The sequence below is a fragment of the Chlorella variabilis genome (assembly GCF_000147415.1).
Source record: "Chlorella variabilis unplaced genomic scaffold CHLNCscaffold_4, whole genome shotgun sequence".
NCBI lineage: Eukaryota > Viridiplantae > Chlorophyta > Trebouxiophyceae > Chlorellales > Chlorellaceae > Chlorella > Chlorella variabilis.
The window spans coordinates 631,031-656,368 of record NW_005435084.1 but is presented as its reverse complement, the minus strand read 5'-3'; the positions used below and the strand labels follow the sequence as shown (position 1 = coordinate 656,368).

General features: G+C 67.4%; 8 protein-coding genes across 8 annotated transcripts; 3 read left to right on the top strand and 5 right to left on the bottom strand.

Annotated features, from left to right (window-relative positions):
* Positions 1–65: 65 nt before the first annotated feature.
* On the bottom strand, positions 66–2,617 carry CHLNCDRAFT_142015 (hypothetical protein; the record flags this gene model as incomplete). Its single annotated transcript, XM_005849970.1, has 9 exons — positions 66–86; positions 275–460; positions 618–799; positions 903–1,074; positions 1,301–1,442; positions 1,609–1,727; positions 1,890–2,092; positions 2,205–2,334; positions 2,510–2,617. 9 exons carry the CDS (start codon positions 2,615–2,617, stop codon positions 66–68), a joined length of 1,263 nt encoding a protein of 420 aa, XP_005850032.1.
* Positions 2,618–2,671: 54 nt separating this feature from the next.
* On the top strand, positions 2,672–4,019 carry CHLNCDRAFT_142014 (hypothetical protein; the record flags this gene model as incomplete). Its single annotated transcript, XM_005850221.1, has 6 exons — positions 2,672–2,712; positions 2,759–2,861; positions 2,965–3,097; positions 3,180–3,252; positions 3,380–3,684; positions 3,829–4,019. The coding sequence occupies 6 exons, from the start codon at positions 2,672–2,674 to the stop codon at positions 4,017–4,019; spliced, it is 846 nt and encodes a 281-aa protein (XP_005850283.1).
* Positions 4,020–4,486: 467 nt separating this feature from the next.
* Positions 4,487–7,091, bottom strand: CHLNCDRAFT_142013 (hypothetical protein; the record flags this gene model as incomplete). Its single annotated transcript, XM_005849969.1, has 9 exons — positions 4,487–4,633; positions 4,769–4,873; positions 5,047–5,169; positions 5,391–5,470; positions 5,642–5,731; positions 5,921–6,024; positions 6,251–6,391; positions 6,600–6,762; positions 7,043–7,091. 9 exons carry the CDS (start codon positions 7,089–7,091, stop codon positions 4,487–4,489), a joined length of 1,002 nt encoding a protein of 333 aa, XP_005850031.1.
* Positions 7,092–7,493: 402 nt separating this feature from the next.
* On the bottom strand, positions 7,494–9,805 carry CHLNCDRAFT_142012 (hypothetical protein; the record flags this gene model as incomplete). The annotated part of the gene is made up of 6 exons (XM_005849968.1): positions 7,494–7,539; positions 7,631–7,805; positions 7,951–8,389; positions 8,520–8,603; positions 8,769–9,525; positions 9,621–9,805. The coding sequence occupies 6 exons, from the start codon at positions 9,803–9,805 to the stop codon at positions 7,494–7,496; spliced, it is 1,686 nt and encodes a 561-aa protein (XP_005850030.1).
* Positions 9,806–10,187: 382 nt separating this feature from the next.
* CHLNCDRAFT_142011 (hypothetical protein) lies at positions 10,188–13,336 on the top strand (the record flags this gene model as incomplete). Its single annotated transcript, XM_005850220.1, has 11 exons — positions 10,188–10,355; positions 10,472–10,746; positions 11,329–11,449; positions 11,538–11,568; positions 11,663–11,710; positions 11,819–11,939; positions 12,070–12,100; positions 12,259–12,405; positions 12,588–12,699; positions 12,833–12,909; positions 13,028–13,336. The coding sequence occupies 11 exons, from the start codon at positions 10,188–10,190 to the stop codon at positions 13,334–13,336; spliced, it is 1,440 nt and encodes a 479-aa protein (XP_005850282.1).
* Positions 13,337–15,009: 1,673 nt separating this feature from the next.
* CHLNCDRAFT_20577 (hypothetical protein) lies at positions 15,010–15,416 on the bottom strand (the record flags this gene model as incomplete). The annotated part of the gene is made up of 2 exons (XM_005849967.1): positions 15,010–15,143; positions 15,287–15,416. Coding segments are annotated over 2 exons (264 nt in total), but the record flags the coding sequence as incomplete, so codon positions are not given.
* Positions 15,417–17,800: 2,384 nt separating this feature from the next.
* On the top strand, positions 17,801–22,327 carry CHLNCDRAFT_142007 (hypothetical protein; the record flags this gene model as incomplete). The annotated part of the gene is made up of 10 exons (XM_005850219.1): positions 17,801–17,966; positions 18,051–18,239; positions 18,383–18,861; positions 19,008–19,563; positions 19,710–20,496; positions 20,634–21,057; positions 21,244–21,383; positions 21,624–21,727; positions 21,827–22,021; positions 22,128–22,327. 10 exons carry the CDS (start codon positions 17,801–17,803, stop codon positions 22,325–22,327), a joined length of 3,240 nt encoding a protein of 1,079 aa, XP_005850281.1.
* Positions 22,328–22,824: 497 nt separating this feature from the next.
* On the bottom strand, positions 22,825–25,300 carry CHLNCDRAFT_142006 (hypothetical protein; the record flags this gene model as incomplete). Its single annotated transcript, XM_005849966.1, has 6 exons — positions 22,825–23,049; positions 23,201–23,388; positions 23,600–23,890; positions 24,096–24,239; positions 24,536–24,961; positions 25,246–25,300. 6 exons carry the CDS (start codon positions 25,298–25,300, stop codon positions 22,825–22,827), a joined length of 1,329 nt encoding a protein of 442 aa, XP_005850028.1.
* Between the last annotated feature and the right edge of the window lie 38 nt (positions 25,301–25,338).

Here is a 25,338-nt window from a genome sequence, read left to right as displayed (position 1 = left end):
TCTCTCGTCCCCGTTCACTGCTGATGACTCTTTACTGGATGCTGTGCGGTTCAAGCACCATGACCTCATGGAGGCTGCTTGGGCGCCTGGAGCGTCACATGCATGCACAGTCCGAGCAAGCGCTGCTCCCGGCGCCAGCCTGGCTTCGGCCGCTGCTGCCTGCCGGCGTTGTTGGGCCCGCGGGCGCACCCAGCCCCAGCAGCGGGCTGAGGTGGTCTGCTTGCCCTCCCCCCTGCGCTGCGGCAGGCGCCGCCTCGCGATTCAGTGCTGCCACCGCCGCCGCCGCCTCCTTGATCACCCCTGCGGTGCGGCTGCTGCCGCTGCCTGCCCCATCAGGCCCGCCACTGAAGTATACAGTGAACCCATCATAATCGGGATAGGAGGGGGCCGCCAGCATCCAGAACGCCCAGCCCGCCAGCCCGCTGCCCGCGCGCATGTGGCGCAGCGCGGCGCCCAGCACCTGCATTCGCACGCAGGGCGGTGCGCTTGGGGGGTGGTGCTTGGGGCAGTGTGTGGAAGGGAGTTGCTGACAAAGCTTGGCAGGCATCTGAGTGGACTCCTGGCCTGCGCAAGAGGAAGTGCTCCCAGCGCCTTGCCAGGCTTGCCGGGCCCCGCACCTGGCGGTAATACTCCGCCCGCTGCTCGTCCCCGCGGCCTGCCGCCGCGGCCCCTGGCCACCCGCCGCGCCGCTTCCCAAACTCGCTGAGCACCAGCGGCTTGCCCAGCTGCCGGCTCAGCTCCACGTGGCAGTCCAGCCAGCCCAGCGCAAAGCGCAGCTGCTCCTGCAAGGACATGATAGCTCAGGCAATACCTTTGTGTGGAATGTGGAACAGCGCGCCGCAATGCGCCATGCCGGGGCAGCAGGTGCATGGCAGACGCGTCGTGCGGGCACGGTGTGCCACGTGCCTGCTCGCCTGCCCGCGGCAGCCAGTGGTCTGGGTACAGGTGGCAGCAGGCAAAGTCGATGGCTGGGGAGCCGCAGTCGGAGGCAAAGTCGCAGCCGCTGGCGGCGCAGTCGAAGGGGTTGGCACGGCAGGCGGCGGGGGTGGAGGGGCCCAGGAAGCCCTCGCAGTCCTGCGGAAGGAGCGGGGGCAGTGCGCGGCGGTCCCTTTTGGGACTGCCCTGCAGCGGGCTGCCCCGCGTTGCCCGTGGCTGGCATGGGCAGCGCACCCTTTCTGCTCGTTTGGCGCCAGGCTGGCTGGTGTTTGGGCCGAGTGTGCGGCTGCTGCCTGCTGCCAATCTCACTTGCAAAAACACGCACCCACGCCAGCACACACAGCCAACCCCTGGGGCTCCTCACTAGCGTCACCAGGTGGTGAGGGTCCAGCTCTTTCAGGAAGGTGGCGGCATGGTGCGCCCACAGCGCCACCCTGGCGCAGCTGGTGTCCCCTGCGCAGCGCGGCTCGTTGGCCAGTGCCCAGCCCAGGATCGCTGGGTCGTCCCTGCAGGGGAAGGGAAGGCCAGGGTGGGCCACCTCAGGTTGCCTGAGGGCTTGTGGAGGCAGCCGGGCGGGTGGGCAGGGCAGCCGTGGCGCCAGCCAGGCGCATCAGGCCCTGCGGGAGTGGCGGCAGCCAGGGTCAAGGCTCAAGCGGCGGCCCGCGCCTGTACATGCGTCCCGTCAGGCTGTTGGTGCGGTGCACCAGGGCGTGCAGCGCGGCGTGGAACATGCGCTGGCAGTCGGGGTCGGAATAGAAGGGCTCCGCCGCCTCGCCTTCCCCGGTGGGTGGCTGCACAAGGTGGGGGGGAGGAGCCGGGAGGGCAGCGGGCACTGCGCGGCGCTGATCAGGCCGGGCTTTTGGAGCAGCCCCCCGCTGCAAAAGCGGCTCTACCCTGCGATGCTGTAGCACGCTCCCAACATAATCGCCCAGGCGGCAAAGCCCAAGCAGCACCTGTTGGCCGCGCTGGGCGCACGCCCAGCGCACGTAGCAGCGCATGCCGCCATACTCCTGCCAGTAGTTTGTGAGCACGGGCAGCAGGCGCAGGCCGCGGGCAGCCGCCTCCGCTACCAGCCAGTCCAGGCCTCGGAACACCCGCTCATCAAACCGTCCGGGGCTGGGCTGCAGTTGGGGATGTAGGCATGGAGGGTTATGGGCTGCAGTTGGGGAAGTGGGCGTGAAAGGTTAAGCAGCGGCGGGCCTGCTTCCTCTCAGCTTGGGGCTGGCATGGCCGCCGCTGCCCCAGGCTTGTCGCAGCCGCAGCCAGACCCGCCTGCAGCGCGTTCCACTCATCCCCGTCGGCAAACGCCCACAGTCGCAGCACGGTGATCCCTGCCGCCGCCGCGTCGTCCAGCACGCGGGTGCACTCGTGGCGCAGACCCGGGTCTGCCGCCCGCGTCTGCAGCAGTCCAAGGTTGTGGCACACAGCGCAGCTGCCCGGGTCGCCAGAATTGGCAGGGCGCTGCGGGTTGACGCCAGTTTGGTCCCGGTGCGGTGCAGCGGCCACTGCTCCGCCGCTCTGGGCCCAATGCTATGGGCGAGCGGGGGCCTGCTGCCCCTCATGTTAAGCTCACCAGCAGGTAGTAGCAGTTGGCTCCTGCAAAGTAGAAGGGCCGGCCGTCTGGCAGCTCGAGCCGTGTGCGGTCGGGGCTGACCCTGACGAAGCCCTCAGCTCTGGCCATGCTGGTACACAACCTTGGAGGAGCAGAGCAAGGATTCAAGGATTAAGCTGCAGAATGGCTGCCCTCTCGGCGCGCTTGGCGGCTGCGGTACGAAAGTACTTCGGCGGCGCAACCTATCGCTGTCCAAATCGTGTCTTGCAGGATACACCCTGTAGACTGGAACAACCCCACCCACGCACTGGCCAAGCGCGAGCCCCGGCGCGGCGAGCGCGCCGTGCTGCGGGCGGTGGTGGCGACGCCGCAGGTGCGGCTACGGCTGCTGCCGCCCCTCCCCTCCGTTCTTCTGCCCTGTTCTGCTGCCCTGCTGCCGGCCTCAACCCCTTGTTGGCGCGCACCCGCTGCTGCAGGGCCCATTGGTCGTGTACAACGCCCACCTGGAAGTGTTCTGCGGCCTGCTGGCCCGCATAGCGCAGCTGAGCGACATCTGGGCCGACGCTCGCCGCATGGCTGACCGAGGCCTGCAGCACCAGGCCATCCTAGGTGGGCTGGGAAGGCAAAAATGAAAATTGAACATCCCTTGTTTCACCACACGCCACGCCAAACACGCCGCCGTCACTTGCAGGCGACCTCAACACCATGGCGCACGGCATCGCCCGCCTCTCCCGCCACTACTGCTGCGACCCTATGCGCTACAGGTTTGGGCCTGGCGGCGTCCTGTGTATGTGTCTCTGTGTGGATACGGAGGATGGGTCTTGCCGCTGCTCGCCGCGCGACCCAGGCACCCCCAGCATCCCAGTGCTGCCGGATCTGCCACCTGTGCAGGAGCATTGGGCTGGATGAGGCCATGGTGTGGTACCGCCATGTGCTGCCAGTTACCGACCCACGCTACACAGCAGGCAGCAGTGATGCCTCCAGCGCATCCGTTGGGCCCGGAGCAGCCGCAGAGGCCGTGGCAGCAGCAGCGGCAGGCGCAGACGCAGCAGGAGCAGCGGCAGGAACAGGATCAGGAGGAGAAACAGCTATGCTGGAGGCAGCGGGCGTGGCGGGCATACCCATCAACCGGCAGCTGCTGGCCTGGGGGCTGGGCGAGGCGGTGGCGAGAGACGCGGTCAACCCCGGTTTTGCAGGTCGGTCAGGGCTCGTTTCTGCTGCCTGTGCTGCTGCCGTTCCTTGCCAGACCTGCCATTGTTTTGCGCCTCCGGCTGCTGCCAGCTGCAGACATGCACCTGCCACTGCAGCACCCTCAGCTGCATGCCTTTCCTCGCCTGCAGATCCATTTGACCCTTGCACAACCGTGACGCTCGACAATCCTCAGTACCGGTGGTTTGGGCTGAGCCTGATGAAGGGCAAGCTGGACTGGGTGCTGCTGCGGCGGCTGCGGGTGGCAGCGCAGGCGGTGGGCAACCACGGCTACGAGCTGTCGGATCACAAGTGGCTGTCGGCTGACGTGGCGCTGGACTGAGCTTCGGCGGCCTGTCTGGCTGCTCGCCAGCGGACTGTCTGGCTGCTCGCCAGCGGGCTGTCTGGCTGCTTGGGGATTGCCTTGGTGGCTGCGGCATGCCCCGTACACCAGACCATGCTGCAGCTCAGCCTGAACCTGGGCAGTGGCTCCAACACAGAACTCAGAACCTAAGAGACCAGTAACACAAAGAATGTCAACATACGTAGTAACGGCAGGAGTGCGGAACAGGAGCAGCGGCAATTGGGGCAAAAGGTGCTTGGAAGCACCGCAACAATCAGGAACAGTGCGAGAAAATGGTGCCAGGAGATGCAAACAGAGGGAGCTAAGGTAGGTAGACAGGCTCGCAGGAAGGTGGTACCGTGCTGGAATCGATGGCTGCTACGTTGCATGCGGGAGGGTACAGTGCTGCAGGGAGGTGCTGGCTGGGTACTGGGATTTTTCTCCCAGCTCTTCGTTTGGTCCTCACCTCACTCCTCAGAGGAGGAGGAGGTAGCGGAAAGGTTGCCTGTGGTACCGCCGCCGTTCAGGGGCAGGGCCAGCAAGATCTGCTGGATCCGGGCCGCCTCCTCCTCAGTCAGGCGCCCGCCAGGCGCCAGCAGCCGCTCACGCGCCGCCTGCGGTCCCACGGGCAGCAGCACGGGTTGTGGAGCGAGGCGGTGGGCCAGGAACGGTCAGCACAGGGGTTTGGCGACAGCGCAGCGGGCTGCACGTCGGCTTGAGTGCCGCCGCAGCTGCCGCCTGTGCCGCACCTGTACTGCCGGGTCGGTGTTGCTATACGGTACCGCCACGTAATTGTTCAGGTTGTCGCCATCCAGGCGGGTGGGGTGGTTGGGCGCATACCCCCAGCGCCCGTTCTGCGGCAATGCGGGGGCAAGCAGGGGTAAAGTCAGAGGGGCGGGTGAGCGTCCCAAGAAAGCAAGACCGACGTTCTTTCTGCTGCGCCCCAGATCTAATTGTTCCGCTTGCACTCAAAGTTGACCCTGTGCAAGTTTCTTTCTTAATTTCTTCCTGCAACCCAGGCACTCACGATGATGAACTTGAACTGGTAGGTGCCGGGCGGCAGGCAGCGCTGCAGCAGGAAGCGGTGCTGGAACTGCGGGTCTGGCGCCATGTCCAGCTGCTGGCCCCACCCCACATCCAGGCCCGCCACCTGCGGTGAAGAAACCGCCAGGAGACAGGCATGTGAGGAGAGGAAGCTTGCTGCTCACGCAGGCATAACGCCTACTGCCCTTGCACCGCAAAACTGCACAGCGCGAGCATAGCAAGTGCCGATCACAAGCAGCGCCGGCACGGCGCCAGGCCGGAAGCCCGCCAGCGAAGGCTCGCCTGCGGTACGCCCTCCACACCGTACCGCGGCAGCGTAATGCAGACCGGGGTGGGCGGCTCGCCGTACAGCACATCCGCGGCGGCGTTGCGGATGGCCTGCGCGTTGGGCTTGCAGGTGCGGATGCCTGCGGCAGGGCGGGCCGCATGACGGCAGGGCGTAGGCGGGGCGGTCAGAACAGGCTGGGCAAGTCAGCAGTGCGGTGGGCTAGGCAGCTGGCTGGGTGACCCGCCCGCACGCCGCGCTGTGCCCTGCTGCCGCCCCCTCAGCAGCCTCACAGCCAGTCCCACAGCCGCACCTGTCAGGTGCTGGTAGGCATCCTCCAGGTGCCACCCCTTGAACCACCACATGTAAGCCAGCGCGGTGGCAGGCGCCCGCCCCAGCCCGGCTGCAGCAGCGGCAGACGGGGAGGGCAGCAAGCGGCGGAAGCGGGGCCGTGGGCATGGCAGGGTAGCGATTGTGCCCGCACGGCAGGTGCACAGCACAGCGCTGGCGTGGCTGCTCCTGGCTACTCGAGGCCCCAGGCAGCCCAGGGCAACGCAAGGTTCTGCTGGCAGCCGGCAGCTGCCGCTCCCACCCGTGCAGTGCACGTAGGCGGTACCGCCGTTGGCCGCCGCATTCTGGGCCAGCGCCGCCACCGCGCCCGGCAGCTCCATGCGCAGCGAGAAGGGGTCAAAGTCCCTGCGGCGGCGACCGCGGCAGCGGCAGCAGTCGTCGGGAGCGGTTGTGAGCGGAGCTGGGCCGCAGCAGCAGCGGCGGCGGCGGCAGCAGCTGTGAGAGGAGCAGCTGAGCGATGGCGGCTGGCAGCAGGGACCATGGGCGCTTGTGCCACGCCAACCAGGTGCCATCTGACAGCCCGAACGGCCAACCGAAACGCGGCCCCTTCCCCCTTCATTTAGCCGCGCACCTGATGCGGTGGCGCACGTGGCGCACGTCCCCCCGCTCGCCGATGCGCTCCAAGATGGGTGTGAGGTCCAGATCAAAGTAAGCCATGTCGCTGTCCTCCTGCAGGCACAGCACGGTGCGCACATCCTCGCCGTCCGCCACCCTGCGGGAGCGGGAGTGAGGGGGTGGTTGAGGATGCCAGGGGAGGGACGGCGTGAGTGGCATGTGGGGGCACTGCTGCCGGCCATTGGCTGACGGCTGATGTCGGCAACACAGGCGACGCCCCTCCACAGGGCCCGCCTGCCTCTGCCTCCCTTGCCCTGGCCCCGCCGCCCCTTGCCCCTCCCCCGACCCCGGGGGCACCCACACACACGCGCCTGTCCACGTCGGCGGGCTGCTGCAGGCAGGAGCCCACGATGAGGTCCTCCAGGATGCGGGAGAAGTTGGTGCCGTCCTCGTGGCGGTAGGTGAGCACTGCGGAGCCCATGCGCTCCTGCATCACGTCTGTGTACTTGTCGCTCAAGTCCTCCGTGTCTGCGGTGGCACACAGCGGAGGGGACGACGGGAGACGGCCGGGTGCACGTGAATGAGATTGGTGAGATTGGTGGGAAAAGTTGAAGCAGTGCTGTAAGGTCTGTGGTAGAGCGTGGGGAGTTGCAGAGGGCGGCAGTGACGGGCGGCGGCGGCGGCGGTGCCAGCCCTCGCGCCCAGCGCCCCAACGCTGCGGGGCGCTTGCCCTGATTGCGGTGGCGATCCCAACACAACAGCGCGGTGTATGCACGCCTCCCACACTGCTTGATCACACTTTGATCACCTTCATCGCCAGTCTTCACCACCTCGGGCTCCCGATGCGTGGATTGCATCCGGCAGCTCCGAAGCCTGCTGATGGCGTGAGTGTGCGGCCGGCAGGCGGCACTGCGCTGCCCCCCCCTGAACTGGCCCGCAGGCGCCGCCCTGGGTGCGATTGTTGAGCTCATAGTGATCGCCAGCTCGATTGAGAACGCGCTGGAGTGGGGCCTTCTGGGCTGGCTGCTAGTTCCAACAGAGGGGCGGGTGGCGGCGCGACAGCTTGGCGGCGCTGGCGTTCGCATTTCAGCTTTGGTGAGGAAACACTCTGTGCATCACATTTCATGCCATGTGGCTAGTTTGGTAGCAACTGGCGCAATAGCAGGTCACGTCAAAGCAGGCACGACCACCAACGCTAAGCGGTGCAGAGCAGGAAGCAAACAGAACGCTTGGGCGCTCTGGCTGTTGACGCATCAGCGCTAAGCCTCGCTGCCGTCCTCGTCATTGGACAGAGAAGACCAGTTGCTGCGCTCTGGGGGGGGTGGTCCTCACATCCAGCCAAGGGGCCCGGTCCTCGAGGTAGGCCAGCGGTTCGGGCGGTGTGGCTGTGCCCCACAGGCCCAGATGGTGCAGGCGAGGCAGCTGCAGCAGGATGCCCTCCACAGCCCCCTCCGTCACCGCCAGCTCAGCATTGCCTCCCAGGTCGAGGATGGTGAGGCTGGTGGCGCATGCTGTCAGGCACGGCGGCACTTCCGCCAGCCGGTTGGCACCCAGGCGCAGCTCCTCCAGGCCTGCAGGGCCAAGGGCGGCAGTGTGCCATTGTCTTGTGCTGATGCCGTGCGCAGCCTGGCCCAGGCAGGCCGACCTACAGCCATCAGCGCACCACGACGGGCACAGTTACGGCATCAAGCCGAGGGAACTGCCCGCACCCCCCACCTTCCAGGTATGGGCCGGCGGGGAGGCTGTCCAGGCCGCAGCTGGTGAGCGACAGGCTGAGCAGGGGCGGGCTGCTGCCGAGCGCCTCGGCCAGCTCTGGGCTGCCATCCAGCTCGCATCTCTCAAAGGCGAGGGAGCGCATGCCGGGCAGCTGGGGCAGCAGGTGGTGCAGGAAGTCTTCCATGCCGCCCTCCGCCTCCACAGGGAAGCAGCCGGACACCTCCAGAATGGTGAGGTGGCTCAGCGCCTGCTGCTGCCGCTCCGCCGAGACGCCGGGCGGCGGCTTCAGCCCCTCCGCCGCCACGTGGCACCGCTGCAGCTGCAGGTGCTCCAGCTGGCCCTGCCCCACCCCGCACGCGTCCATAATGGCCAGCAGGCACGCGCTGTGCTGCATGCACACGCCGCGCAGCTGCAGGGTGCGGTTGTCGCAGCACATGCACTGCGGGCGGGTGCAGCATCCGGCGCATCAGGGTGGACTGGCTCGGGACAGGTGGTTAGACGACAAGCCCCCCCCCTGCTCTGCGACAGTCGGGACCACCTGGCATTCCCACGTGCTCCCTAACCATCACCTGGAACATCTCAAGGGCGCAGACGCTGTCCTCCTTGGGATCGATGCAGCCCCGCACGATGCCGCCGCCGGATCGCTCGGGCACCTGCAAGCGGGCGGAGGCGCGTGCCGAGATACAGTGATCGCTCCAGCCCTTCGATGGGGCATGCGCCACGGTGCGCGGCGGTTCCTGGCGTCGCCATGCCGCTGGCTGCCCACACCCTCGGTCTCACCTGTTCACTTCCCACTCCCTTGGTTCCTAGCCGCCCACCTGGATGCGCCTGGCGACCATCTGAAGCGTGACCAGGGCGGGCATCAGGCCTGGATCTGGCGGGCGCAAGCCCTCGGGGTTGCTGTACAGCTCCTGCAGGCGCAGCATCTGCAGCTGCCGCAGATCCTCCAGGCGCTGAAGGCTCGGCAGCGGGGCGGAGCTGTCGAGCGTCAGCTGCGTCAGGCCAGCCAGGCGGCAGATGGCCGGCACCGCGGTACTGGGCAGGCAGTCCACGATGAGGCACAGCACTTGCAGCATGGCGGACAGCTGGCCCAGCGCGCTCGCCGCGGTGGCTGGCAGCTGGCAGCGCCCCTCAAAGAGCTCTTCGTCAAACTCGTCCGACGGGCCCAGCCACAGCCGCTGCAGCCGGGGCAGGCGGCACAGCGCGGCCGCCTCCGCCCACGACAGCCGCAGCCCCCACACCCTGACTGTCACGCTCTCCACCGCAGCGCCCGGGCGGTCTAGGCCGGCCAGCAGCGCCGCTGCGCGCCAGCCGACGCGTGCCCACTGCCCTTCTCCCGGCAGCCCATCACCGCTGCGGTGTACATCCGGCTCCGGCTCGCCGGCTATCTCCACCCGCTGCGCCATGCCCGCCACGCGCTGCAACAGGCGCTGCCTGCCCTCAAACCAGCAGGCCAGCTCCGCATCAGTCAGCCCAGCCACGGTGTGATCGATGGCAATGCGCAGCTGCCGCCACAGCGGCGCCGTGCTCCAAAACACGCGGCAGAAGCGGCGGGAGACGGCTGGGAGCGCCCGCCTGCTCGGGAGTTTGCAGGCGGACGGCTCAGTCAGCAGGGTAGCAATGGATCGAGAGGCAAGAGACTGGCTGGGAGATGCAGCAGCACAGCTCACCCCTCCTCGCGTCCCACCAGCGCCAGCACAGCGCCCAGGAGCTCGTCAGGCAGATCCTGCATCCCGGCGGGTGTGCCAGCCTCGCCACCGCCGCCGCCGCTGCCGCCACCGCCGCTGACGAAGCCGCCCTGGGCAGACGCCCCTTCCACCCCTGGGGGAAGACCCCAGCCGCTGATGCCCTCCATACTACTCGTCGAAGCTGCCAGGGAGTGGGGTTGGTTCTCAAACCCGCGGTGAAACGTCGGGGAACGCCCCTGAGCTCAGTGAGTGGGTTCACTCGCTCAACTGACAAGACCGGTGGCTCCCGTGGTGCACACTCGGGCGCAGGGCGTGAAGAAAGCGTGGCGCATTCTTCCTCCATTCCTCAAGGCCTTCGATTCGGGAGCTTCAGGCCCTGATTCGAAGCCCAGCCGCATTCCAAGGCGCCACTGACACACCCATTGGCCCCGCTACAGGCATTCCTTGGTGCCTGCTCCCCTCCCTCCCCATCCTGTGTTCTTACTTGTTACGAGTGCAGCACATCTCTGCAGAGGTAGAATGAGCCCGGCCTTGAACAGAGCGGCTGGTATGTCGCTGCCGGCGCTTGCGGCCTCCGCCCTGCTGCTGCTCTCGGCGGCGGCGGGAGTGAGCGGCGCCGACGGCAGATCGTTCGCCGCCGGCTCCCAAGCCTACTGCCTGTACTGCCTGGGAACAAGCAACCGCATGGTGTGCGTGGCGCAGGGCTCGCCCTGCACCGTAGGCAAGTGCAGCAGCCAGGCGCACGCGGTGGCGCTAACTAGGGCAAGTGGCGCACTTAATGGCAGCACACATGGCATCCACACAGGTGCGGCCATGCCCAATCCACCGCAGAGTACGTCACTGAGCCGTACAAGGGCGGCGCTGGCATTGCCGACCTCCGGCTCTGCTTCAACAAGACACCAGGGTTCAACGTGTCGGACGAGATGGATGGCGGCGCCTTCAACTGCCCCAAGTCCCTCACCATCCCCACAGTCGGCACATACCCGCTCACCAGCGGCAGCCTCGAGCTCCCCGATTTCAGCCCCGTGGTGGATTGCTCCCAGGGCGAGGCGAGCTTGGCGGCGGTGCGGCTCTGGCTCGTGGCGCTGGTGGCTGCAGCGGCTGCCTTGTCGGCTGCTCTGCTGTCGCCCTGCTGCAGTCAGTCAGTCGTTAAGCCCTTGTGATCACCATCACTTCGCTTAGACAGAACAGCTGAGCGGGCCTGCCGTCATTGCCGTTCATCTGCTTTGACCGGGCCAGCCCATCACTGCGGTGCCCTCCATTCTGCTTCAACCCCACGTTATGCCCACTCGCATCACATGCCGCCGTTTACAAATGAGGACGAGGTGGGCTGGCACACATTAGCGGAGGCGGGAGGCGGTGCGCTAAGGGCGCTGAGCGGCCAGGCGGGCGTCAGGCGCGTTGTGATCCACAGGTCTCCGCCGATCGCACCACATTGATCGCCTGAACTCGTGGAGATCCGAGGCACCGTGGTGGGTTGGGCGGACTAACTCCAACCCAAGGGCTTCGGCAATTCACCTCCCCGCTTCCCAGCTTGGAGCTCTGAAGAGGTGAACGATTGGATACGGATTGCACGGGGCCCCCGCTCGGGTCACGGAGTGGCTGAGCAGTCTATGCCGCTGCCGCCGCCTGCTCCGCCTGCCGACACGCTGGTGCCCTGCCCTGCCCACGTCCCTCTCCTCTCACCCAGGATGAACCGGCTGGCGAGATGGAGCATCATGGGCAGGAAAGACTTCAACGAGGCGCTCATCACGGTGGTCAAGCTGTCGGGCGTGCTGCAGGCCTTCACAGGGCCGGCGCGTGCCCCGCAGGTGGGCGGCGGAGTGACCTCATGACCCTTTGGGCGCTGCTTGAAAGAGCCCTCCGACTGCGCACAGCCCTCGCAACGCTCCCCTGCAGGCCCGCCGTCTGCTCTACCTGGATCGCGTGGGTGAGCTGTCTGCTGCTGCGGATGGGCAGCGCTGCCTGAGTCCAAACCTGTTTTGCAGAGCGTCAGCAAGCACTCTTGCCGCCTCTGCGTGCAGAGAAGTGGTTTGCCAGGGCGTTTACCAAGGGCCTGAAGCCAGCCGCTTGTGCGGTGGCCATCAACAGCCCAGGCACGATCACAGCCTGCTAAGCACACCAGCACCATGTGCGATGCGACTTCTGATGCATCACAAAGGAGCCTCTGTCCCTTGCAGGTGGCTCGCCCGTTCAGTCTGAATTGATATTTGGCCTCATCCGCCGCCTGTCCAAGAGCACAGGCATCCCAGTGTACACCTTTGCTGAGGATGTGGCGGCGAGCGGCGGCTACTGGCTCATGTTAGCATCACCTGCTATCGCCTGTTGGTGTTTGCCTGACGTCGGCCTTGCTTCGCCTGCTGCTGCCTTCTGCTGCTGCTGCCGGCCCCACTCACATGCTGCTGCTCACCACAAACCCCCGCATGTGCAGGTGCGCAGGCGACAAGTCGTATGCATTGGAGGTGGGTAGGTTGAACTGCCAGTACCAGCAGGACATGCATCCCTGCCGGCCCTCCACAAACCAGTCCTGCAAAGCTTCTACATGCCGTGTGATCTGTGAGCACTGGGCCCAGACGGTACTTCCCGCGTGCTCCCCACCGGCACACCCGCCTGCTTTCAGACGTCCCTGGTGGGCAGCGTGGGCGTCATCAGCGCCACCTTTGGTGCCACAGAAGCCGCCAAGAAGCTGGGGGTGGAGCGGCGCGTGTTCACCGCGGGGGAGGCCAAGATGCAGCTGGACCCCTTCCTGCCGGTGCAGCCCGACCAGGTGAGCAGGGCTCCCAAGTGCACTTGTCCAGCTTGAGGCTGTCCATTGCGGTCCAGCACTACTACGCTGGTCCCTGCGCTGTGCCAGTCACTGCCATGCGCCTGCGACCGCTCTCGCGTTTGCGCCCAACCTGTCCCGCCGTTGCTCACTTTCTTCCTCCTCTTGTACCGCTGGTACCGCAGGAGGCACGGCTGCGCGACATCATGGACGACCTGCACCAGGCCTTCAAGGAGCGGGTGCGCGGCAGCAGGGGCGAGCGCCTGGCGGCGGGCCGCGACGATGAGCTGTTCTCAGGTGAGCCGTTGTGCCAGCTCCAGCGGGATCCATGGAGGCGATCGCAGGACTGGGAGGCAGCAGGTGCAGCGTACGGGCCACCAGCTTGTCGTCACGTGGCGTGGGGCGTGCGCCGACTCTCCTGCTGCTGCAGGGCGGGCCTGGACGGGGCGGCAGGCACTCAAGCTTGGCCTGGTGGATGGGCTGGGCGACATGCGGAGCGTCATGCAGGTCAGTCATGGGGGCGCCGAGTGGTGGCGGCCCGTACTATGTGCCAGCATATGCCTGTCAACCGCAGATCAACCACCCACAGCTAAGGCAGTGCCATTTGGAGGCTGCCCGTGTGCAGGAGCAGTTTGGAGAGAAGGCCCGCTTCCTGCTCTGCTCCGAGGCGCCGCAGCCCAGCATCCGTGACGTGTTTGGCCTGGGCTCCCTGCTGGGTGGCGGCTCGGCAGGCGGCGGCCAGCTGGTTGGCAGCAGCGGCAGCGACGGAGGCGGCGGCAGGCTGCAGGGAGTGATGCACAGGCTGGCTGCGGCAGCAGGCGGCGGCGCTGTCGGCGAGGAGGCGGCATATGCCGCCTGCCGCAGCGCCATCGAGGCGGCGCTGGACGAGGCGGAGCAGCGGGCCCACTGGGAGCGCTTCAGGGTGCATGTGTAGCTGTCCCCGCCTGCCTGCCACTCAGCTGCACTGTGAGAATGGCTTATTGTGCGTTACTGAGCAAACCAGTCTTTCAACAGATTCCTTGCTGTCTCAGACACCAGGGCGGTCGCTCCCTGGCGCTAGGGAAAGAGTACAGCTTGGCGTTTACATGCGATAATGTTGGTACAGGGCAGCCAGGCGGGCAGCCACCTGCGGGTGCCGCTGGCTCAGCTCGCGGGCGGCTCGTTCCACTGGCCCGTGATCTTGCGCTTCAGCTCCTGCAGCCAGCCAGATGTGAAGGGCGCTGAAGGCATGCACAACAAGCAGGCAGGCGATTATCTGAGCCGTCCCTTCTCATGCAGCCAGGTGCTGGGCCACAGCCTGCACCCCGGCAGCCAGGGCCTCCGCTGCGACCCACCTCGCGCTCCTGCTGCCGCTGCTCCTCTGCTGCCTGGGCCTCAGCAATCTCCCGCAGGCGCCGCTGATTGGCCGAGAAGATGCGAGCCCAGAACAGGATGGGAGGTGTCGCCGCAAACCCCGCCGCTATTAGTATTTCTGGCTGCAGCTGCGGCTCGAATGTGTCTGCTGCAAACTCTGGGTAGGTGGACAGCGCAGCTAGCAGGACCTCGCTGCCAAATTCAACAGGCAGGGCGTGCACCGCACGCCCAACTGGCCGCCTGCGGCGTGCCGCCAGCAGCCGCCGCTGTGGCACTGCGCCGCCAGTCAGGCAGGTGCTGCGGTGCTGTGCATGCATCTGTGCTGCTTGTGCTGCCGCAAGAACGCGCGTAAACTGGCCCGATCGCGGCGGGTTTCGACGGCAAGTTTGCCGGCAGGGGGAGACACTGGGACAAGGCACTCTGGGAGCTTATCTCATATTTGGGGTCAGATGTGCTGCAAGCGCAACTCGTGCTGAGAGTGTGCTGCGCGCCCCCAGCGCGCAGCAAAGTTGACTTCACGCAAACAGCTTTGCGACTCATCCATTTACAAAAATTGCACACCATGACTGCCGCAGTGGAGTGCGCTGCTACCTACCCGGCCGCATTGACAGCCGAGGAAGATGCGCTGGTTGCCCAGCTGAAGGCAAAATACTCTGGCAGCAGCAGCACCCCCGCTGCTGAGTCTGCAACTACTGTCCCCGCTGCGCCAGCTCCACCCGCCTCCACCCCCGCGGCGGCGCCTCAGGTGCCACCCGTCCACCTGTGCATAGCCTGTGGCGGCAGCGGCACGGTGGCAGAGTGCTACGACTGCAGGAGCATCCAGCGCACCTGCCCCTCCTGCGGCGGCACGGGCACAGCCAGCGGCGGCAGCCAGACAATGCTGAGCAATGCGGCTACTCCTCGTCAGCAGGCGCACAAGCTGGGAGCGGCAGGGGTGGCGGCACAGGTAGCCGCGTATGAGCGTGAGCTAGCAGAGATGAGGGAGAGCCTGGGCGCATGCACCGACAAGCGGGAGCGGGAGCTACGTGAGGAGCTGGCCAGGCAGCTGCAGCGCCACCTGGCCCGCCTGAGGCAGCGGCACCAGGGGCCCTGCTAACACTCCGACGGGAGTCCAGATGGGGACAGCGAAACATCATGAAACATTACCCAACATGGCGCCAGTTCAAGATGATGCTCATTCTGTGGATTCCTTGTTTTTCTCCTCCTTAGCTTGTTCTGCCTCCATGCTTGCAAGAAAGGATGCCAGTCGCGGCGTCACAGCCGCTTCCACAGGAGCAGCAGCGCGGGTGCGTCGGGGCGGTTGAGCAGCCGCACCTCGGAGCTGTTCCAGCGCGAGGGAGGCAGCGCTGCCACCAGCGCCTTGACGGCCTGGTACTCCTCCATGCCGCCTGCAGCCCGGCAGCCGAGAACACACAGTTGGTGAGACTGTGGCAGCATGGCCAGGCAGGAACCCATTTTACGACAGAATGCTGAGCAGGTTCAGGTTCATGCTGAGCAGGTACAGCATGAAAGCTGCCCGGCCAGCCTCTACCTGGATGCCCGGTGTAGCAGAGGATGGAGCACAGCCCTCCCGGCTGCAGCACGTCGCAGGCCGCCTGCACGCCTGCCAGCGTGCTGCTCTCCTGCGTGGTGGTTGCCCTGTCGCTGCCTGGAAGGTAGCCTGCAGCCAGGCAAGACAGGGGAAGCCATGGATCTGAAAGCTGTGGTGGGATAACAGCAGCACTGGTAAGCTCGCAGCCGCATACGTCGGAACTAGCGGCAGCGGCAGCGCCTCTGCTCAGTGAAGAGCTGATGAAAGTGCAGTTTACCCAGATTGAACATCACGACGCGGGCGCAGGAGGCGCCCACATGCAGCAGCATCTCCGCATGCGATGTCAGGTGGCATACTAGCGGTGACGGCGCTCCGCCCGCTGCCACGCCCTCGGCAACGCGCTGCTGGGTGGCCGCAATGGCGGCGGGCTGGATATCAAAGGCGTGCACGGTGCCAGCGCTGCCCACGGCGGCTGCCAGGAATGCCGAATCGTGTCCCTTGCCGCAAGTTGCATCCACCACCACGTCTCCCGGCTGGATGGCTTGCTTAGCGAGCTCCTGCGCTATGTGCGTCAGCCTTGAATTCTGCATCACTGTCTGGAAGCGCGTAGGCTGTAGGTGCTGCTGCTGCTGCTGCTCCTCCCCACGAGCCTGCGGCTGGGCCGTCTGCTGCTGCAAGGTTGCGGCAGCGGCCGTGGCATGGCGTGGCGCGTGCCGCCAGGCGGCGGCGGCAGGAAGTGCCAGCAGCTCGCGAGCGCCCGGCCCGCTGCGCGTTGCAATCGCGGCGCGATAAGCTCGCAGTGCTAATGTTCTACACATTTGAGGGTGCTCTCCAGCCAATTCTGGCTCTCGAATGCGGCGCCCGCGAAGAACCTACGGCCGTTACCGAGCACAGCCTCTCACATGGCTGCTTACAATTGAGCAGTGAGCGCAGGGGAGATGTGTGGCCCGCGGCCATGGGCAAGCCCCACTGGCGGTGACGGGGCGGGAGCGCCGCCGCCCTCCACCTCACGCTTGCAGCTCCAGCGTGGCCAGCCCCTCATCCCCAGGGCTGCCGCTGACCAGCCGCGACACCGCCTGGCAGCTTGCGATCTTGCTGCGGTGCACCACGGTGAACACCGCCACCACCTGCACCTCGCAGCTGCCGCCAGCCTTCTTGGTGGCGGCCACGTGATACACAGCACCCACCACACTGCCCTGCACTACCATCTGCTTCACCTCCACGGCCAGGGACGCCAGTGAAGCCTGCATGCGCAGAGGGAAGAGCTCCAGGGGCGCTGGTCTGATGCACCGGTGCATGGCGAGCGGGCACGGTGCCAGCGGGGCGGCCCGAGAATGCCCCACACCTGCCCCTCACCCACCTTCAGCGCGGCCCAGTGCCGCCGCAGCGCGTCCAGGTCCAGCGCCACGCCATCTACGTGCCCCTCCACCTCTGGCGCCCAGAGCGGCTCCACCGTGCCCTGCCCAAGCACCAGCCCCTCCAGCCCCTCCAGCGCGCCCAGCACTACCGCCTCTGTGTCCGCCTCGTGCGGCGTCAGCGCCAGCTCATCGCCCACGCGCAGCTCCTGCCAGCACTGCTCGCCCGACACGATCTGAGAGCAGGAGGAGTGGCAGGGTCAGGGCAGGGTCGAGGGCCGGATGCTTCACGCTCCGACTGCGCTGCACTGCAGTGCATGGCACAGGCAGTGGCTGGCAGGCACCCCCCTCACCTTCCCCTCCTTGACGTGCCACACATCCACGAGCACGAGGCTGGGCGCCTGCTTGCCCTCCTTGGTGGTCAGCGACGCTGTGCGCCAGGCAGCAACCCAGTCGTTTTTGCCAAAGATGTCCACAAATCGGACAGTGGGGGGGTTAAGGTGCGCCTGCAAGCAGCCCGCAAACAACCTCTTGCAGCACCGCTAAGATGGACTCAGCTGATCAGCCGCAGCAGACAGAGCCCACCTGCCTCTCCTTCAGCATGCGCACAAGGCCCGCACAGTCGTAGCTGCTTCCGTTGGACCGCAGGCAAAAGCCTGGATCCCAAAACCGTGGGATATCATCCGGCGACACCGTGAGGCTGTGCAGCGCCTGCAGCGCGCTCCTGACCAAGTCCACGTTCATTCGGGGTTGGGGGCTCTGCAAGGCAAAGCGCACCGGCAGGCGCCGACGTGTGGGCAAGAGCTGGCGGGGCGGCCAGCAGCACGGCGCCGGTGCCCATTCACCTCCGCGCGCTGCGAGTGCTTCAACCGCAAGAGGGCAGCGCAGCAACCCAGCCACTACTACTGAGGATCGTTCTACACACCCGGAAGCCACCGTAGCAGGACATGCAGCAGCCCATGTCGACCAAACTTGGCTTGCCTGGAGCTGCGAGGTGAATGGGGTTGGTAGGCATCGATGGAGCTCGGTTTGAGTGGCCCTTGCCACCAAAATTGCTCACCCTGCTCGGTGCGCTGCGGCGCCATGTAGGCGGCCCCAAATTCTCGGCGCGCTGACCGCATTCACATCCAAGCATCTTTGTGTTGCATTGAGATCAATCATGCCGCTGCTGCGTGTTGGCGTGGATGCTGGAGGCACCAATACCGATGCCGTGCTGCTCGACGAAGGCAACGTTGTGCTGGGGTGGTGCAAGGAGCCCACCAGCCCAGATGTCCTGCAGGGGATCGTGGGAGCCGTGACGGGGGCGCTGCAGCGCGCCGGGCAAGGTAGCGCCCGCTCAGCGCCCCGCCTGCTGCCCAACACACGCCAGTGGCACCCAAACACAGCAAGGCTGCACCTCCTGCACGCAGAGCCTGGTGCGGTGGGTGCGGTCATGCTCGGAACTACGCAGTTCGTCAACGCCTGCATCCAGCTCAAGGGCCTGGCCCACGTTGCGGTTGTGCGCCTGTGTGGCCCCGCCACGCACTCGCTGCCGCCCTTCTGCGACATGCCACCAAGACTGCGGCAGGCAGTGGGTGGCTGCTACTTCCTGGCTTCAGGTGGGCTTGCAGGGGGTCGCACTTGTCTCGGTGCAAGAGCTGCCGCAGCATCGGCAGCCGGCAGCGGCAGCCGGCAACCCATGCGCTGGGCATTTGACCTCAGATGCCGAGAAATCACTCGGTGCGGCGCGGATGGTGTGCAGGCGGCTACGAGTTTGATGGCAGCAGCGAGATTGCTCCCCTGGATGAGCAGCAGCTGCGCAGGATCGCTCGCCGAATCCTGGCCGCCGGCATCCGCTGCGCGGTGGTGTCTGGCGTCTTCTCTCCTGTCCAGGCGGCGCAGGAGCAGCGTGCGGCGGTCATCCTGGCAGATGAGGCGGCGGCAGCGGACGCAGAGGCAGACGCGCTAGGGGGGGCCATCGAGCAGCGGCAGCAGCAGCAGCAGGAATGTGAAGGGCAGGGGCAGGGGCAGGGGCCGCTGCTGGTGTGCCAGAGCCACGAGGTGGGGCGGCTGGGGCTCCTGGAGCGGGAGAATGCGGCGGTGCTGAACGCAGCCCTGCAGCCGCTTGCGCGCCGCGTGGTGCCCGCCTGCGTCGCAGCGCTGGCTGCCGCAGGCATCCAAGCGCCGCTCTTCTTCACAGCAAACGACGGGACCCTGCTGTCGGCGCAGGATGCACTGAAGGTGCGCTGGAGAAAAGAAGGGAGGGCCAGCCTGGCAGCAGCTGGTGTTTTTTGTTTTCTGCCACGCATCCTGTGCTGGCCCTGCTTTCATGTCCCCATGGCGTGGCAGGCCCTGACACCCTCCTGATCTGCCTGCCCGGCCTGCAGGTGCCGGTAGCCACCTTCCAGTCCGGCCCAGTCAACAGCCTGCGCGGCGCGGCGCTGCTGACGGGGATCGCAGACGGCGCTGTGATAGACGTGGGCGGCACCACCACCGACGTGGGGCTGCTGGTTGGCGGCCTGCCGCGGCCCGCGCCCCGAGCCGTCCGCCTCGCCGGCGCTGCCACCAACTTCCAGATGCCAGACGTGCTCAGCATCGGCCTCGGCGGCGGCTCGCTGGTGCGCTTCCCCCAGCCTGGCGGCCGCCGCGCTGAGGCAGCCCCAGCCGGCAGCGCGCCATCAGAGATGGCACCAGAGGCGGCAGCCTGCACTGTGGGCCCTGACAGCGTGGGAGCTGGCCTGCCACGGGAGGCGCTGTGCGTGGGGGGCGGCACATGTACCGCCTCCGATGTGGCAGTACTGCTGGGCAGGATGGAGCTGGGCAGCCGCGAGGCAGCTGCCGCAGGGCTGTCAGAAGAACAGGCGGAGGCGGCGTGGGCGGAGATGCAGCGGGCGCTCGAAGACTGCCTTGATGCCGTGAAGACCGAGGCAGATGGGGGAAGCTGTGGCTCAAGATGGGGGTGGGAAATTGCTTTTTGGCTCTGGTGCCACCAAGAGGCCTGTTGCCGCAGGGACTCCGATGGACGTGTTGACTGTGGGATCCAATTACTGGCAGCCTTCCATTGTTCTCGTGGCTTGCCCTGCATGCAGGCGACGTGCCCGTGGTGGTGGTTGGCGGCGGCGCCCCGCTGTGCGGCGCCAGCCTGCGTGGCGCCTCGGCAGTGGTGCGGCCGCGCCACACTGCTGTGGCCAACGCAGTGGGGGCCGCCATAGCCCAGGTCAGCGGCTCAGTGGATGCCGTGTACGACATGGGCGGTACCGCAGCCAGCAGGACAGCGGTACTGCAGCAGGCGCAGCGCCTGGCGGAGCGGCGGGCAGCGGCGGCGGGCGCCGTGCCGGGGTCGTGCAGGGTGGCGGTACGGGAGGATGTGCCCCTGGCCTACCTTCCCGGCAGCTTCAGCAGGGTGAGGGTGGAAGTCATCGGTGACCTAGACCTTTCCAGCCTGGACCGCTCTGCAGCCACCCCTGAGGCGGCTGCTGGCGGCGGCGCCAGCGACAGCCGTGCGCCCACGGAAGGCCCGGCGCCAGGCTGGGCGGCAGGACGAGGGGCGGCAGGACGAGGAGCGGCAGCGGCAGCAGACCGGGAGGTGGCAGAGCAGCGGCCCGCAGCGGCCGCCTCCGGGGGCATCAGCACCGCCGCCGCCAGCTCTGCCAGCAGCGCCAGTGAGGTTGCAGGCTGGCCGCCGCTGGCTGGCAGGGGCGAGGACCCGATGCCGGCTCAGCTGGCCGGGTGGCAGCCGCGCGTGAACCAGCAGGGGGAGTGGATCCTTCGCAGCGAGGACCTGCACCTCATCGCCACCGGCTGCGGCATCCTGGGCTGCGGAGGGGGCGGCAGCCCCAGCAAGGCGATGCTCAAGGCTCTGATGCAGCTGCAGAGGTGAGTGCCCGGTCAGCTTCCCTGCAACCGAGTGCGATACGACCTCTGTGGATCGCCTGTTCAGGCAGGCAAGCGTACGCCGCTGGCTGCTGACTGACTCTATCACGCCATCCGCCCGTCCCTCGGCGGGCTTGCAGGGCTGGCGTGGGCAGCATGCGAGTCATCTCTCCTGCAGCCGTGCCTGACGAGCGGCTGGTAGTGGATGCCGGCTACATGGGCGCCCCCACGGTGGGCAACGAGAAGCTGGATGCCGACCAGGCGGAAGCTGCGGTACAGGCGGTACTGGAAGCATACCGCAGCAGCGCCGCGCCCGCTGCCGAGCGCCGCGCCGAGCCGCCGCATATGGGCGGCGAGGGCAGCAGCGAGGGTGCTAGCACCCAGCCGGCACTCGACACCGCCGCTCCCGCAGCGGCAGCCCAGCCAGCTCAGCGCCAGCTGGCGGCGCTGATGGCGGGAGAGGTTGGCGGCGGCAATGGCATAGAGCCTCTCGTGGTGGGCAGCCGCCTGGGGCTGCCTGTGGTGGATGGGGACCTCATGGGGCGAGCCTTCCCTGAGCTGCAGGTGGGGTGGAGGTTGGGTTGGCAGGTTTATGTGTGCGGCGTGATGCTAGCCAGCCGACGAGCGCATGCACTGGGGTGTGGGCATCAGCACCAGCGCACCCATGCTGCCAGCCGGCGGAGGCAGCGGCAGCTGTCCGCCGACCGCTGGCCCACCCTGACATGCCGCCTGAGCTGCGCAGCTGTGCAGATGATGACGAGCGCCATCTACGGCCTGCCGGTGTTGCCGGCGGCGGTGGCGGACGAGAAGGGCAACTGCCTGGCAGTGCAGCGCGCCGCCAGCCCCGCCTGGCTGGAGCGCCTGCTGCGCCCGGTGTGCACAGAGATGGGGTGCAGCGCCGGCTTCAGCTCCTGCCCGCTTACAGGCGCGCCGTGCCGGCTGCACGCGCCAGGGGCTGGGGCAGGCCTTGGTTGCCGCCAGGCAGTAAGGCACGTGCATGCGTGTGCAGCAGGGTGGGTTGCGTGGTGCGACCTTGAGACGCTGGCTGCCACTGACTGCCTCCACTGCCACAACTGGTCTTCCCATGCAGGCCAGCAGCTAAAGCAGGTGGTGGTGCCACACTCCCTCAGCCTGGCATTGCGGCTGGGCTCGGCGGTGGCGGCAGCGCAGCATGCCAAGCAGGACGCTCCCGCCGCCATCGCCGCGGCAGGCGGTGGGCGCGTGCTGTTCACAGGTGGGGCTGCGGCTGTCGCTGGGGGCTGGCTGCAGAGGTTTGGCTGTCAGCCCTCTCTCCACCCTGACGCAGCATGTCCTCAGCCCTTCTGCCTCGCAGGGAAAGTGGTGGATGTGCAGCGGCAGACGACGCAGGGCTTCGCCCGCGGCCGGCTGCTGCTGGAGGGCAGCGGCGCCTTTGCTGGGCGCACCCTGACCGTCGACTTCCAGAATGAAAACCTGCTGGCGGTGGAGGGGCCCGGGGAGCGGCTGCTGGCCTCTGTGCCCGACCTCATCTGCTGCGTGGAGGCGGAGAGTGAGCCGCGCTGCTGGCGCCCGCTATGCCCCTGCTTGTGCCGTCAGTCAACGCGGGGCTGGCAGCCCGCTAACGGCATGCCATGGCCAGCTGCGCTGCTGTGCAGATGGGCTGCCCATCGCCACAGAGGAGCAGCGGTATGGGCTGCGTGTGGCGGTGGTGGGCCTGCCGGCGCACCCGCTGCTGACCTCGCCCGCGGCGCTAGCCGTGGTGGGCCCCGCGGCATTCGGGCACAGCAATGTGGAGCACGTGCCCCTGGCGCAGTATGCGGCTGTGGAAGGGATACCGGGTGGCGTCACCGCCTGACTGCCATCCCCCTTTGCTTGCCTGCCAGCCGCCCTCTGGGGTGTGCCATGCCAAGACCTCTCTTGCCTCGAGCATAGCATGCAACTTTGTTGCAATGGGCTTAGCGCATCATGAATGAGGAGCAGCCCCACATGGACAAGGCATGGACAAGGAACATCATGAAACGGGAATCTCGGGGATGGGGAGGGAGCAGCCGCGTACGCTTGCAGCGGCGGCGATGACACATGTGGCGTAAGGGCATCGGGGGATGGGATGGTAGAGATGATGGAAAGGCAGCGGGTATAGAGTCGCGAGCAGGAACAAAATCAGCAGCAGAATCAGGCAGCGCATGGAGTTCAAATGTGAGGCAGCGGCCATGGCATGGTTGTGCAAGGGTGGGAGGTGGTGGGCACACAGCAGCGCATGCCCCACGCCCGCCAGGCGCCGCCGGCTGGGTGCCTCGCAGCCCAGACAGAAGCGTACCGCTGTACTGCAACTCGCCGCCGCCGCCGCACCCCTCACTGCGGGCAGCACGACACTTCCAGCGCATACACAGCCTCTCCCTCTGCCGGCGGGGCGCCCCCTGGGACCACACTGGAGCTGAAGGCGCAGTCTAGGATGCTTTCCTCCTCGCCGCCGCACTCCAGGTCGGTGAGCCACACCGGCAGCAGGATGTCCGAGCTGGGGGCGGCCAGGCTGCTGGTCACGTTGGTGGTGGGGGCGCCCAGCTCTCGGCAGATGACCTTCGGGCGGGGAGGCGGGGAGGGCAGGAGGAGGGGCAAGGGACGGCAGCGGTGAGCGTGCGCCCACCTCCCAGCCGCGCGTAAGCTCATGCTGCCAGCCGGCGGGCCGCGCAGCGCGCCCACCGTGGCCACGCCCACCACCCCCGCCCACCTGCGCGTTGCTCTGCGCCACCTCGGCGGCGACGTCCTCTGCTCCAGCGCCGTAATCCCCCAGAGTCACCATGCCCCAGTAGCCGCCGGCTCGGATCTGCGCCTCCCCCTTGACGCACCCGCCCTCAGCAGTGGCGGGCAGACCGCCATAGGCCAAGCGCAGCGCGCCATCCTCCACCTCGTCCAACTCTGCGGCAGCGGCGGTGGCAGCGGCGGTGGCAGCGGCGGCGGCGCTAGTGGGCGGGAGCCGGCGGCAGCTGGCCACGTACCCCAACAGGGGACGGTCACAGGAGGCAAAGCAGCGACGGAACCCCACAGCAGGCGCAGCCGGCGCGTGCCGGGCAGATCAGCCGCCGCCACCACGGCCCCGCAGCCCCACCCGCACACCCACCCACCCCACCTGCGTGGGTGTCGTTGAAGGCCGGGGGGCAGAAGAGGAGCGGGAGTAAGGGGCTGGTGTAGTAGCTGATGGATCCTCGAGGCACCCAATCAAAGTAGGTATCATTGGTACCGCTGATGGGCAGCGGAGGCACCCAGGACACGGCGCACTCCTGCACCGCCGCCTCGCTGCCGTTGCAGGCCAGCGCCAGGGTGGGCGCGCCGCCGGCCTCGCGGTATCCCAGCCCCGCCAGCTGCACGTCACCGGTACCGGCGGTACCGTTGCCGTACCCGGCCTCCCGGCACAGCACCACTGCGGGGCAGGAAGAGCAGCGCCAAGCGGCTCGGCAGGCGCAGCGGTAGGCGGGCAGCAAGCAGCCAGCGCCGCGCCCGACGGCGGCGCAGGGTGCTGACTGGCCAGAAGCCAAGCAAGGACGGCCCGCGGCGCTGCAGCGCCCCCGCACCCCAGGCACGCTTGCTGGCCCTATCCCCAGCCAAGCAGCGCATGCATGCCTCACCGGCTTCGTTGGGCGTCAAGGGTGTGCCCACGTATCCCCAGAACCCTCTGTGGAACACTTCCACCGTCAGACCGCGGCCGTACATCTCTGACACCTCGCTGGCAGCCGGTGGCGGCTCCCTGAACCGCAGCTCGCCCTTTGTGCCTGCGCCAGCGCGGCAGGCAGGCAGCAGCCACAGTTGCGGTGGTGGCGGAGGCGTGTGGGAGCAGAGATTGGGTCCGGCGGCCAGGCAGGCGAAGGAGCCGGAGGCAGCAGGGAGCTGCGCAGTGCCGGCGGCTCGGCGGGGCGAGGAGCGCGCGCCACGGCAATGCCGCAGCGCGCAGCCACCCTGCTGCCCTGCACTGGCCAAATCAAGCTCCACAGCTCCACAGGCAGATGGCGGATGCTGCTGCATGTCGCAGGCTGCGGGAAACCGCCGCGCCCCGCGCCCACCCGCCCACCTGGGTCCTGGTAGCACTCGATGACGAGGCGTGCCCGCGGCAGGCAGCCCGTGAAGTTAACCTCCACAGGCTTGTACCTGCAGCCCAGCGGCCCCGCCTCCGTGCCGTCGCACCGCAGCGACTCCCAAGACACGCCCTCTGGACCTATGGTGGTGCTGTTCTCAGGGGCGGGGGCGCCCGCGGCCCGCGCCACGCCGGTCCACCCCAGCGCGCGGCACACCACCTGCGCCGCCAGCGGCGGGTTCTGCCACCCCTTGGCGCACACCGCGCCCGTGGAGTTGCTGCGGTTGGGCACCTGCAGCCAGCCGCGCGCCGCCTTGCCGTCGCTGAAAGACACATTCTGCCCAGGCAGCGCCTCCAGGAAGAAAGGCAGGTCGCGGCCGCGGTACAGTGGCCCCGCGCCTTGGTCTGCGGTCAGGTTGGCGGCTGCATCACACCAGGGGGAGCCAGAGCCAGCAGCAGATGTCGCTTGGTGAGGGACACTGGGTGGCGGCGGGGGGCGAGAGCGGCGGCGGGCGGTGGCGGCGAGCGGCAAAATGAGCGGTGCCGCCTGGACCGCTCCCAGCCCAATCACGGCCCAATCAGTCGGTTTCTAGCTGGACTGAGGCGGCCATCCCAGCCATTCGGCATGCGCGCCAAATGTGCCGACGCGTTGCGCCGACAACTCGCGGCAAGCCAGCTACTCGCGAGCGCCAGCTTCACCAGCGCACCTGAAGCCAGGATGGGCGCTAGGAACAGCAACGGTGCCAGCACAATTGCTGCCATTGTTCGCCGGCCTACGCGCTCGTTGAAGCACGTTGCAA